This window comes from Mytilus galloprovincialis, chromosome 5, assembly GCF_965363235.1.
Source record: "Mytilus galloprovincialis chromosome 5, xbMytGall1.hap1.1, whole genome shotgun sequence".
NCBI classification, from domain to species: domain Eukaryota; kingdom Metazoa; phylum Mollusca; class Bivalvia; order Mytilida; family Mytilidae; genus Mytilus; species Mytilus galloprovincialis.
The window spans coordinates 35,798,497-35,813,030 of NC_134842.1; the positions used below are offsets into that span (position 1 = coordinate 35,798,497).

At 32.8% G+C, this 14,534-nt stretch overlaps 1 protein-coding gene across 2 annotated transcripts in view; it reads right to left on the reverse strand.

Moving 5' to 3' along the window:
- Positions 1-13,745, reverse strand: part of LOC143075714 (neural-cadherin-like) — a 48,321-nt gene extending 34,576 nt beyond the window's left edge. For both annotated transcript variants that reach the window (XM_076251271.1, XM_076251270.1), the window contains exons 1-4: positions 12,497-13,745; positions 2,199-2,381; positions 1,435-1,669; positions 184-427 (exon numbers count right to left, since the gene is read on the reverse strand). In XM_076251271.1, the coding sequence (XP_076107386.1) occupies positions 184-427; positions 1,435-1,669; positions 2,199-2,381; positions 12,497-13,514 (1,680 nt within the window). In that variant the 5' untranslated portion in view covers positions 13,515-13,745. The remainder of the gene's footprint in view (positions 1-183; positions 428-1,434; positions 1,670-2,198; positions 2,382-12,496) is intronic.
- Between the last annotated feature and the right edge of the window lie 789 nt (positions 13,746-14,534).

Below are 14,534 nucleotides of genomic sequence, written 5' to 3' on the forward strand. Positions count from 1 at the left end.
GTTGTTGTCAATATACTGCAATTCAATGTGACTTTCATACAATTGAGAGGTTTAGCTTCCTATACAGTCAGGATTAATAAAGTCAGAAATATGACAGTTATCTATTCATTTGATGTGTTTTGAGACTTCTCTTTTTGACTTTTTCTCTGAGTTCAGTATTTTGTGATTTTACATTTTACTTACAGGAACTGTAGATTTTAGCTGTGAATAACTGTCCTCTGCTTGGATTGTCAGTGAAAATGATTTTGGGTCTGTTTCATAATTCAGTGACGTCAACATAACGCCTTTACCATCATTATCAATTTTGAACTTGTCCGAGATTGAAGAACCATCCAACACTGTGTATGTGGTCGTTCCTCCGAGCTTTTTCTGGAAATTTATTGCATACACCAAACTAATATTGCCATCTGTTGACAATGTGTCAAAGCTGAAAAGAAAAAATAAACTTAAAATCTATGTCAACTTTTAGTTTTCTTTTTATCAGAATCGGCAAATTAAAGGAGAAATATAGATTCTACCACTGCAACATTAGTGTGTAAAGATATTTATCCACTAGCGACAGTTAAATTTTAATATTCAAAGCTTGTGCCTTGCCAAACTTTTTATAAAAGACATACCTGCCAACTTTCACGATTGCACGATCGTGATCATGAAAACCCCTCTAAAACACGATTTTGTGAAAATCTACACGAAAAATATGATTGTTCCCGATTTTGAACTGTGTCCAATCGAATACAATTGTGTTCAGCCAATCAAATTCTATGTTTCTCATGATCAAATTAATCAGCCAATCAAAAAAGTTTTCTCTCAAGAATATTCTAATTTTAAAGACCAATTGATAACATTGAGCTGTTTTCTGCTTTTTGGTCAGGTTTGCCCCAATTTCTATTCTTAATTCTTATTGTGTGGGCCAGATAAATGTATATGGTGGGTTTAACAATATGGTGTCAGGAGAGATAATGTATTTTGTGTACCATTGTAACAATGTAAACTGTTCATGTTGTATACAATATGAGATCTGTTTAAAATTTACACATATTACTTGGCATTTCATCATGACATAAATAAATAAAGAATGTGTCTTAGGAGATGAATGCCCCCGTTCCAATTTTCAAACAAGACAAAAAATGAAATGGAAAGACAGAAAACGAACAGTTAGGGATAACACTTAATTCCCCAATTGCCTACAACAGGGGCATAAAAAATGCAGACTTTAATTGGGAAGTAATAGAATTACACTTTAACTTCATGAGCAGGCTTCTAATAAGAAACAATATATACAAGACAGGAAATTCCAGAAAACCCAGCAGCAGTTAGCTGGTTATACAGTCTAAATGCAAAACATGACAAGATTCATATCCTTTCTGTAAAAAAAAACAACTAAAAAACCTTGATTATATCGTTTAAACAACATTTCGTTCCTAAAAAACTTACGTTTGATCTGCTTGATTGGTCTCCTGTACTTTAGCTTGATAAGCTGTTTCATTGAACTGTGGTTTTAGGTTACCAGTATATACAGTAACAATAACGGGAGGACTTTTCTGTTCTGCACCAGTCGCAGCAGTATCCTGTGCATATGCACGGACAACAAAGGAATTTGAATTACTTAATGTCTTTTTGGTCTTTATCCACCCAGTATTGGGTTCAACATCAAAGTTATCGTTTGGCACTGTAATATATTTCATAGATTGATCAAAATCTGTAGCATTATAATACAAAATAGTAGCTAGATAAGTTTTTGAATTTTTATTGTATACAGTAATTCATATCTTTGCAATATTTTCATTAATTATAAAAAAGAAGATGTGGTATGATTGAAAATGAGACAACTCTCCCCATGACACCAACATGTGGATAATACATGTAGCAATCATTAAAACTCTCATTCTGATATCTGATTCATATATTTGACAGTATGCAGATTTTTCTTAATTTCACCCCAATAATAAATGTACATAATAATTTCTGAATTTCAGATTCTATAGATTTTGTGTTTTGTAAAAATAAATTCACCAATTAATTAAATAACCACCATTTTATTTTTAATCTATTATTACTAACTTGTTTTCCCCGCAAAATTAAAAACATTTCTTCTGCATTGTACCTTGATTAATGCTTTCAAACTTTAATTTAACACTTTATGTATATATATATATATATCTCACTATTTTATAACCATTTATTTGAACCATACATACCTTCAAGATAGAATTTCACATTAGCAGTAGTATCTGGGTCGTAGGCAGACAGCTGGTATACAAGTGTTCCTATGGAGGAGACAGTTTCTACAGCAGCTTGATATGGAGTAGGATGATTGGTGATCTGAGGGGCCTCATCATTCACGTCATTGACAGTTATATCAACTAGGTACGTTTTCAGAACTGTAAAGACCAAGATTTCATATCATTAAATGCCATGTATAAAATAATGCATTTCAATGTTTGTCAAAAAATAGTACACAGTTAAAAATTGGTTTACACATCTTTAGTTGTTCGCTAAATACTTCAACTGTTCACAGTTATAGAAATTAGGGTTCAGCATATAAATTACACATTGTTACAGGATCAAATTGATGGTTCTTCAAATTTTTGTCAAGAATGTGTGAAAAAATTATCAAATATCGACAGAACTTAAATATATTTTTAATTGCTGGTCCTGTGCTATAAATTTCAAGGACTGTGGTCCACAAATTCTACCAACTTTCTACTGATATTGGTAATAAACTTTGTAAAACTTTAAAGACAAAAAGACTTTTCCATACATTTTTGTATATTCAGGCCAAAAAGAATAATACATATGTTTCTGCTAACCCTACCTTCCCTAATTTCTAGTGCCTACATGATTGTGTACCCAACACTTTTTATGTCATTTTGGAACAAGCACTGTTAAAGTCAGACTGGTTCCCTTATATTCGTGCTAGTAGATACCAGCTGAAAAATGTCTGTAAAATAAATTGATATTGGCAACTTACCTACCCACCCTAGAGTAGGTTTCCAACACATAAGCCAAAACATATGTATTATTTTTTTAGCCTTGTGATATTCATGATATTTATAATAGAAATCAAGAGGGTTACAACTAATACAAGTTTGCTGTCCTTTGATTTCAATTTAAATAATTGCCAGTGTTAAGTTGTACATAACGCAGGACACTAAGACTTTTCTAAACAGGGATCCTAGAATTAATCTATTTCATTGTGAATGTTGTGAGGTACGTTCCATGTAAATTAGAAATCTACTTGACAAGCTGGTTCAAAATAAGATAGGGTGTATTTCTTCATGAAAAAGTTACAAAGGTGGCACAAGAGAAAATGTGAACAAATAATCCCAGGAAGTTATGCCGTAAATATATAGTCCAATAACAGGTGCTTGGGGACACTCCCCCCTTTTCCTGGTTTTTAATGTTTTTTTATAGTTTTTTATTTTTTTGGTGTTCTTGCTCTGTTGAGCTTTTCCATACGAAATTATAATAACAGTAGTTTATAAATGTTGACCTTCTATCACTAATAGACACTATAAATTAAATATGTTATAAAAAAGGGGGGAGATTCATTCCCAAAGCCAAAGGCAAATGCTCCCAAAAGCGCCTATGGCTGTGGCCTAGGAAAGCCAATCATGTGACAGCAAGGTCACGAAGATTTTCATTCGACATTTTAATAATCGGTTTGGCACCGTTTACTCGCTTTTTATTGTTTCTTTAATTTTCCCTCATCTTTTACAACTTTGTTTTTTTTCTGACTGTCAGTTTCCCGCGGTTTTTCTCATCTGTATCTGTATCTGTAATCGTAGTTCTGCCAATCAAGGCACACCTCCATTCACACAGAGGAAAATGTCAATACGCAATATAACACAATACAACGCGCATCACTTCATATATTAAAATTTTCCGCCACCTCAAGAATTTATGTTACATACACAAAATAAAACATTAGAAAAAACTTTGATAGAAATAAAACTAAAATGTTCTTTGAATACAAAAACAACTCATTCTGGGACCATGTGTGCCCGATATGTACTTGCAAGGCCAATCTTACTAAACTACACTATTAAGCAATTAGAAGTTAGATTTTCTAATGCCTTGCTTATCTATATTAGCTAATAAAGCATAGCGTTTGTTATGCATATTATAAAGCAACTGTCTACACAGGGGTTCCAAAATATTACTGGTTTCCTCAAAAACAGCTCTGTTTGCATTAATGTCTACATAACAGAACGGATTGATGATTAGTTGGATAAGATCGATTGGAAACGAAGTTGCAACTTTGGCTAGGATCAGGCTTCCATTATCTAAGATCTTTGACAAAAGTGGTATTCTTGTCTCTTCTAACTTTTCACACAATAGAATAAAATGTTCCACCGTTTCATCCGCTTTACCACAGAGTTTACAAGTTGGACTTATAAAGTTATTCTTTGAAAATGATGCCTTGTGGGTTTGTAGGATATAGTTCCCAGTTGAAATTTTAAGACGTACAGGAATTTTTCTGATGTCCTTTAGATTTGCATTAACTGATATAGCTAAAGGATGTACAGATCCAATATTATATTTATGGTCCATAAATTTAAGAGTTGAGTAACCTTTTGACTCATCAGTAATTTTAGATGTCCAATAGTCATGAATTTTGGATTTAACTAGCTTTTTCCATTGGAATTTTGATAACGGATTGGTTAAATAAGCATATAAGTCATTAATTTCATATTTTAAACATAATTCCTTGACTTCAATAAACCAGCTGCAACTATTATGAGATTTTATCTGTAACTGTCTTTCGGCTATCCGCCATTCAATTGAATCACAATTCGCTCTAGATATGTTTCCAAAAAGGTTGATAGCTTTGACGTGGATTTCAGCTTCTATAGGGAGTAAACCAGATAAAGTATAAACTGCAGAATCTGCTACGTTGGAATTTAAAGACAGAATTTGTTTGATCCATTTTTTATATTGAATAGATATATTATTTAGTATTTTTCCTTTAGGTAATAAAATTTCCAAACCATAAGTTAATATTGGCAGAATATATGTTCTTATCAATGCTATTGAAGTTTTACTATCTAGACCATTCTCTCCATGGAGGCCTGTACCCATTAAACTGTACATTGCTCTACGTGCTTTCTTTATATTTTCATTTACTGTCGATTCAGCAGAATTTTTGTCAGATTTTTGAATTCCTATGTGTGAAGCGTTCGAAACAATTGGCATGTTTTTTCCATTTAATTTCCAAAATCCATCTTCAATTTCATAAAATTTGCGGCATGTTTTTACTGGAATAATAACGCTTTTTGTAGGCTGTAATAAATACCCTTCTCTTTTGCTAAAATCCAAAGCAATGTTAATCATGGTTTGTAATTCTAGAGGGTTGTTGGAGACAAGTGCTACATCGTCAGCACATGTAGGAGCACAACAATTTATGTTCCCTACTCTTCCACCAAGACCTGATGTACTTAAAATGTTAAGCAGAGGATTAATGTAGATTTTATATAAGTCAGCGCTGAATGCACCTCCTTGACGGACCCCTTGATCAATAGTGAACATCTCTTTTGACATTATATTATTCCATTTGATAAGAGAAGATGCATTTACATATAGATTATTTAGTAATAGTATGGATTGTTCCGTGAAGTCTATCTGGAACATACGACGGATCAAATTAGCATGTACCACAACATCGAAAGCTGACTTGCCATCTAATAAGGCTATGTAGACTGGAAGTTTAAGGTCTTTGCTTTCCCTTTCAAATTCTTCTATAAAAAGTTCACAAATCAGTGGAGACGTGCCCTCAGTGAATCCTTTTTGAAGAGGGTTTTGTGAAATTATAATTTTTGGATTTTCTCTTTCTTTCAATATTTTTTCTATAATTTTTGAGTATGTTGGAGTTATAGTAATTCCTCTATAATTTTTGGCATTTTTTACTTCCCCTTTATTTTTGAACACAGGAAATAAAGTTCCGATTTTCAGTAAATCCGGTATGTAGCAGAATTTAAAGCAGATATTCAACAGATGTTGTAAATGTTGTAATAAAGATTCGCTTCCATGGATAAAATGTTCAGCTGTTAAACCATAAAAATCCTCAGCTTTGTTTGTATTGAGTTTTGAGACAGCTCTTTTTACCTCTTCAGTAGAAATTTCCTGATGAATATATGTATCTTTACATTTGTTAATAATATGGGTAGCTTCTTTTTCAATTGAATTTAGATAATTAGTGTCAAAAGAGTTATTGTTGGACTTTTTTGCTAGGTCACCAAAGTGTTTATTCCAGCCCTTCATTACATTTTCGGGAGATTGGAAAATTTCTTCATCAACAGTTAGTTCCTCAATAAAGCGTGAAAGTCTACCTCTTTGTTTTTTTATAAGGCTGTAGAAAAGTGCCGGATCGTTATACCCTGCATCAATGATTTTCTGCCGTTCTTGTATTCTCTGTAGTGCAGTTTCTATTCTGCATTGTTTACGAAGAGAGGAAGTTGTGATTTTCTTCTGAATAGTAAGAGGATGGTTGGGGTCAGGTGGACGACCATTTTGTTTCCACTGAAAGAATGCTATTTTTTTCTCTGATATTGCTTGAGAAATATTTTCAGTCATAATTTGTAATTTCTTCTTCCGTATCTTTTTTTTCTTTTTGGGAGCAACAGCCAAAGTAGCTTTAGTAAGAGTATGGTTGAGAGTCTGAAAAGCTTGATCCAGTTCATTAGGGTTCATTGGATCGACTTTTAATAGAGCTATGCCTTCTTCAACTAGAATTTTATATCTATCATCGAATAAAAACCAAAACATATCGGATTTAATTCCGGAAAATTATTACTCAATGCACGAAAATAAAACACACATTGTATTTTAGGAAATTACATTGATATATCGATTTCACCAAAATATCGTCACGTCTTTTTGTTTGATCTTTTACCTGTGCAATGATTACATATGTTTATTAATGTTATATTTCCTCTGGAATGCGGGTTCAATGAGTCACTTTCGTTTCCCCGCCTATCCTTGCTTATGTATACATCGTATTAATCACCTTGTCTGTGATTTCAATTAAAACTTTTACAATTCAGCATGTGTAAATAAATATGATTTCTTATAAACACTAACAAGAAACATTTTGTTGAAAGAAGAGATTAAAAGGCCAACATGCAGAACCAATATTATCACAAGACATCTTAACTCGCGGTCATGTACGCGGTACTATTATATGACATGCATGTTTACATTTTATCAATTCATAGTTGAAAATTTTATAACAATATTCTAAAGATGATGTCAAATTTATTAATAACAACATGCATGTTGTCGCTCGAACATGGGGGATGGACGTGTACATGTATGACTAACTAAAGCGCTTTAATTAGTATAATTTCATCTGAGACTACTATAATAGTGAGATTTCATTAAAGTCGATTCAAAATCTCTTTGAACAAAACTTATTAAAAAAGTTTGGATTTTACCATTCATCGAACTTTTCTGGATAACTAAACGTAATATAGAAGCTTTGGGATTCAGACACTTTGATATATTCGACCATTTATATTTTCCGTTGGAACAGGGTATTAAAAGGGGTGACACATTGCTCATTTTTTTTTTTAATTTCGATGTTATGTTTCAGAAGAAAATACTTTAATTTAATTCAAACTCATGCAGGCGCGTAGCTCCCTATACGCCAACACGCAGTTGCGTGCACATCGGTTCGGCATGCAAAAAAAAAATATTGCAAAATTAAAAATTTATAAATTAAATTTTAAAGGAAACACATATGTTGTCACTTTTTTGATTGATGAAAAGTCATTAAATAACGGCATTTGGTTTCAAAATAGAAGTTATATTGGAGATCATGCATGACAAAATCGGACACTGTAACTTGTAGATCTTTTACAAGATTTGGATTTGTTATACTCAATACATGTAGTTTCGGAGCACATTTTACAGAGTACGGTTTAACTGTTTGGAATGAGATGTACCAATCGGCATTATAGCTTTAAACCCTTCGATATCGTTGAAATTATGCCACGGCGATGTGTTGGACTACCAGAGCCACTCAACCTGCTAACACGCCAAAACAGTATTAGAAAGTCTCATTATATTTTACGTTTACAGACCATATGATAATGGAACTGGAGAGTGGAGTCGCGTCTGGTATTATCAGAAAATCGCTCCTTTGTGTCACGGCGTATCTGCTTCCTCGTATTGTAGGAAATATAACAAACGAACAAATCTCAACATTGTCTGAGACATACATGACATACAAAACTGACCTGGTATGTAATTTTGACGAATTCAATTGGAAGGTCGCTCGATGGCAAACACGTACACTGGTTTATAAATATAACATCTCGCGAGTGCTACCGCGTGGAGATGTATCAGTCACCATCAGTGTAACTACGCAGTCTGTTGAAATCAAATGTACGATCAACGATGAACAATGACAGGTTATCATCGCTAGCATTACTGCTTATTAATCGAAATTTCAGTGTGAATATTGACAAAAAAATAGAGAAGCTCGTTTCTGCCTAGACCCGAAGAGCAGATTTTGGACAATTTTGAGTAAATTCTGTATCAGAAAAATGTGTAGTTTATATGTTTTCAATTAACCATGATTTACTTTATTCAGAAGATTTATGAATGGTTTTACATTCATAAATTGTTTATAAGTCCTATCTTCATGTAGCTCCTTTTTCAACTTTCTTATGACCGAAAACCGAAAAAAAATCATTTTCCTGCATAAAAGGGTTCCAAAAATTTTTCGCCTCGCTCCGCTCGGCGGTAGGTGCTTGCACATCGTTTCTTTCTAGCTACGCCCCTGTCATGAAGGAGGACAGGGGTAAGGGAGACAGGGAGAAAGGGGGTAGGAGAAAGGAGAGGAAGGCTGGGAGAATGGAGAAAAAGTTGGAGAAAGGAGAAAAAATAAAATATCTCTCCTTTTAAACAATTTTCTAATATTTCAAGAAAAAATATCTCAAAAGGAGATGTTTTATTCTAATGGGAGAAAGGAGAACGGGGGTAGGAGAAAGGAGAAGAGAGGTGGGAGAAGGGAGAAGGGTACCCCCTGTCCTCCCCCTCACTTATGGGAAAGATAGACAAACAAATCTAAATCTGTCCAATCGACCGTCGTTTTGAGTGTTTTGTCGAAGCGACAAATAAAACACTTGGCTTTTTTTCCAAAAAAAGAGAGAAAAGATATGGGTAAAAAAATGATTTCTTCCACAATTCATAATAAATAAAACAGTATGACTAACATATATAACGTTATGGTGCATACATGTACACATATTTTACAACAAATTTCCTTTCAGCAGTATAAATCCGGGTATAACTTATCTCAAAAATAAACATTTAGAGTGGGAAAGTAAGATAGCGTATCCTTAGTACCACTAACTTATGTCAATAATGAGTGACCTTGTATTTAATTTACCTAAGTTACTGTTTGTTCCTTTTGTTTTCGTATACATAACTAGAATGCAAGAAATTCCCGAATCAAAAAGGTAAAATAGGTTTTTTAAAATAATATTTTTGGGAAAAATTTCAACGTGTATTCTTTTAAAAGTTAGTTATTTTGCATGGTGGATATCCAATGCAGAAGATATTGACTGGTTATAAAAAAATGTCCACTTGTTTACAAATTATTCTGGCCACAAGGCATGGGAAAAGACCACAAAATACTTATTCAAAAATAAGCATTGAGTATGTGTGTAAGCAACCGTAGCATGCGTAGCTTACATTTAGATTGATATTTTTTAAATGTACAGATAAGTCTGCAAATATTCGCCAGGACACAACTTTTAAAAGGCCTTAAAGCAATTTGAATTGAAGGTCATGGATCTTTAAAACAAATTACAATCCTATTATAATCATTATACAATTGATCACAGATATATCTTCTAAACGGCTTTAAGATTTTAAAAGGCCCCTGACCAAACTTCCGTCAAAGATCGGATCAAAAACGTGTACGAATGTATAATTTATTGTCCTATAACCTACCACCTGTGAATAATACCATATTTATGTTAGTTTAAAGATGAGTAATGCCGTTACTAGATCTTAAAAATACACTTTTGTATTATGTCGTTTCCTGTCATGATTGAGAATGAACTGGGATATAGCATTTGTCATTTGAGCTACGATGCAGAATAGTTAAGATAATTTTAAGTAGTACAATGCTACACGAGGTTGATAAAAATATCAATGTAGTCACTGAGTGTTGTGGCTACGGTAATATTTCCATGGTTTATTTATATCAGAGACAAATAATACGTCTCTGGTTATATCAAAAAAGATTTTCCAACATCATAACAAAAGAGGTACGACAAATTCCATCCCCAATCTTTTTTTTATTCCAAGGACAGGACATTTGAAACCTGATGCAATTTTAATACTATACAAGAGTCAAAATATTATCTATCATAAACGATTTTTCATCAATTTATACATATCTGAATATATCACCATTCAAACTCAAAATGTCATAGTATTTAAGGCTAAGCATAAACTGATCCGCCATTCCATCTTTACAACTTTGTACCGGGAGGAACATTTTAGCGATAAGTGAACACAACAGGGGTCAAGTTAAGGCTAAGCATTGCTTAGGCAAAGATATTTTGCACTACCTGAATTAAATGCAGATGCTGTATTTAAGCTTTGCTAATTCTACAACAGAGGGATTTGTGTTGCTTTGTAAGCAAGCTCTGATGATTCAAGATTTTATTCAAAAAATTCTGATGGTATGATTAAAATCTTGAATCTCGTACATGTATGCGGTTCCTTACTTGAAGTACATGTACATGTACAAATGTAGAACTTTTAATTCCGAAGGACTTTTTATAGCTCTAAAATCAGAAATATTGCAATTCGGCAACGAGTAGAATTGCATCAATTACAACACAGACGTATATTAATGATTTGATTGAAACACGCAACAACCGATGACGTCACAACATACTGCCAGCAAAGAGTGACGACAGACAATATGGTTTCTTTATTATTCAGAACAATCAGTCGAAGACAAAAAAAAACCAGTCGAAACAGAATCAAAGGAACCGTAATGGGATGCCGTAGGCGAGTTAGGCCTAAATTAAAATATTGTTTGTTTGCCCTTTTCCGACCCTATGTTTTGAAACAGGGTAGGTAGGTAGGTAAAATATTTTATTTTTTCCCCAAAAAAAATAACTTGGCTCCAATAGTTATGTCAAATTTGACAATATGGTTCGTCTATAAGTCGTCTTACACAAAACGAGTTAATACAGAATCAGTGATTTTGACACTAAACTCAAAAACAAGTTGTATTAACTGAGCTGACCACTTCCCTGTCCATACCACTGTAGGGAGAACATAATGTCAAAGTGTTAAAACGATAATAATCATACCGGCGAATACCGATAAAATACTGGCTATCACCTCATTGACACGGCCTCTTCTGCCTAGAGCACGATTAAAGACATTGTCGTTCAAGAGCCTGCAGTTATGTTAATGTTTAGAAATAATTTAACTTTTTAATACCAGAATAAAAACGATCTTGACTCAACAATCAAAATATTGGTATTGTGAATTAAATACAAATGCCTGGCATGTCACACACACATGATATATATAACTTCATATACTGACATTCCCGCCTTTTTATCAATTTTGAAAAAAATGATGAAGCATTTTCTGCAACAGCGTGAATCTTTAAAACCTCATTTTCGTATTGATACATTAAAACCCTCAAACTGACAGTAAACCTTTTTTTGTTTTGAAAATGTGTCTACATTGACAATGCATGCTCATAGCAGCTTTTGAAAAGAATATAATAAGTCTAATAACTTTTAATACTGAAAAAAATGCTTTTATAACCTTCAGTTGCTTGGACGTTGTTTTTAAATTATTTTCAAATGAAAAGGTTATTGCTTCATGACTTGATTATGAATACATTTTAAGTTAAATGACAAAATCTGAATTTTCTCATATTCTTATAACTGTAAACTTCAACTCAGTAATTCATACCTCACTTACATGTATATATAGATTTGGCCTGAACCATCAAATGGTATATAATAACTTATTAAATGATGAGTACATGTAACTATCACTCAAGTTAGGAATATTTCCCCAAAAATGTCTTTTGAGTAACTGCTATAGTTATCAAGTTTAAATTAAAGATATGAGTCAACTTTGCAGTATATAAAGTTGCTGTATGTTTTCGTGAAGAGACCTAATACATGTAGTCTTTTTATAAATTAATTATTGGGCGATTTATAGAGCTTGTTAAAGCATAGACACTTCTCTATAGTCATATTGACGTCTTACTATTTTGGTTAATCGTGTTCTTGTGTTGCTGCCCCATAGACGTCAGTACAATGTAGGTCCAGGATAAAGTTGCCTTATTTTGGGAATCTCTTTTCAATCTGATGGGTTTTCAGGAAGAATTCAAATCATGAATACGATAAACCTGATAAATTTCGGAGAGAATGAAAATTGAGAATACGATATACCTGATAAACTTCTAGCACATTTGAAATTGTGAATACGATAAACCTACCTTGCTGTCCATCTGATGATTTGACCTGGACCTGTATGTTGTAATTCCGTGGACCGAAATCGTAGTCGAGTTTTTTCCCTGGTTTTACACTAACTTTGCCTAGGTTATTGACTATAAAAGTGCCAGTGTCGTCTGAAGAAATTGACCATAGCAGGGTGGTAACCCCTGGTTGGGGGCTTTCTAACGTAAGGATGTCAGTTTTATCTTCCAGAACGGACAACGTGCGTGTTACAGCCTGGCGTCTGACTCGACGGTGCGACTGTTGATCGAACGATTGGATAAGATTGTCCTGTTGGACGGCGACATTGGTCTTCTGTGACAGACTATTGCGAAACTGTGGCAGACTGTTTCCATGATTGTCGTCTGCTACATTAATGTGAATACCGGCATGTCCATGCCCTTTGCCGTTCGTACATTGAAGGGGAAAATATAAGGCTTTACTTTCTATTGGAAGTTTTGAAATGAGTTTGATTCCAGAGGATACAAGTTCAAATAAGTTTGAACTGTCACCATGTATGTCACATGAAATTTGAGCATCTGAGTTAATTAACCCGACAAGACTTTCTAGTCCTTCAACTAGAAGCCCAGGCTTAGAACTTTTCGGTATGACCCCATGGTATATTCTTTTCTCCAGTTGCATATAATCCTTGGAATTTTTGATAAAAATGCCAAACGTCCGTTTGTTTCCCACATTGCTGAAACAGTTATTGTTTGAAAATGCGGAAACCAAAAAATATGTTCCTTCATATAATGAAATATCACTTTTGACGACTAGATTTCCACTTTCAATAGAAAATAGTTTTGAAAATAATTGCTCATCCAGTGGACTTCCTTCCGGTATGATTGATATATCGTCTTCTAAACAGCCTAATTTGGTGATAATATGTCCAATTTTAGCATTACTTGGCACCGTAAGTTCAAAATTGTCTTTAAATATAGTTGCAGTGAAAATAAACGAAACAAATAGTAACAATTCCAAACACATATAAATGAGTGTTACCTGATTTTTAGACGCCATCTTGGATTACCTATATAGTTTGATCAATCAATTTCAAATTTGAAATACTGTTGTATGAAATTAAACAAATGATATGTACAAATTTAAATAAAATACGTCCAAAATTATTCCAAGTTCACATTTTTCTCACAAAAAAATCCACATTTTGAAATTCGAAATAATACACTATAATCTATGGAATGTTATTATGATTATATCCCCACCTTTGTATAGTACAGGTAAAAATCCAGGTAAATAGTCGCGTCACACAGACATGTAGTGGGTCGCTGTGACTAATCAGGTTAAAAATACTATCTTAATGATCAAAATTAGGAAATTTCAAAGGAATTTAACGCGAGAGATAATAACCAATTCAATTTTAAACATATTTCAAACAAATCTGTATACAATTAGAATTGCATGTTTCAATTATAAATCAATGACTATGCATTATTTATTTCAAAAAACGAGATAAAGAATTGAATGTATGTTATGTAAAATTGTTGACATAAAGTTGAACAGATAATACATATAAATAAACATTTATAATTTTATACTGTATAATTTGAATCTGATAAAATGAATAATATTTATACAATTATAATTGCATGTATCAGTTTTAAATCAATGACTCGGTATTATTTAAAAATTTAACACAGAGTTATGCATGTGATATAAAATTGTTGACACAAAATTTAACATATATTTGTATATATATATATTCAATGTAAACATTGATAATTTTATACTGTATAATTGGAATCTGATAGAATAATTAATATTTATACAATTATAATTGCATGTATCAGTTTTAAATGGCATTATTTAAAAACAAAGTTATGCATGTGATGTAAAATTGTTGCAACATTGATAATTTTATACTGTACAAGTTTGATAAAGACTGAATAATTAGAATGGTATTCGGGGTAACAGACTCTGTACTATGCATAATATGACACGTATTGATAAGATAATAATTATATGCACTGAGTGACTATTGTATCATCTTTCGGTGTTATTTTTCTTCTCAACGAATCCATA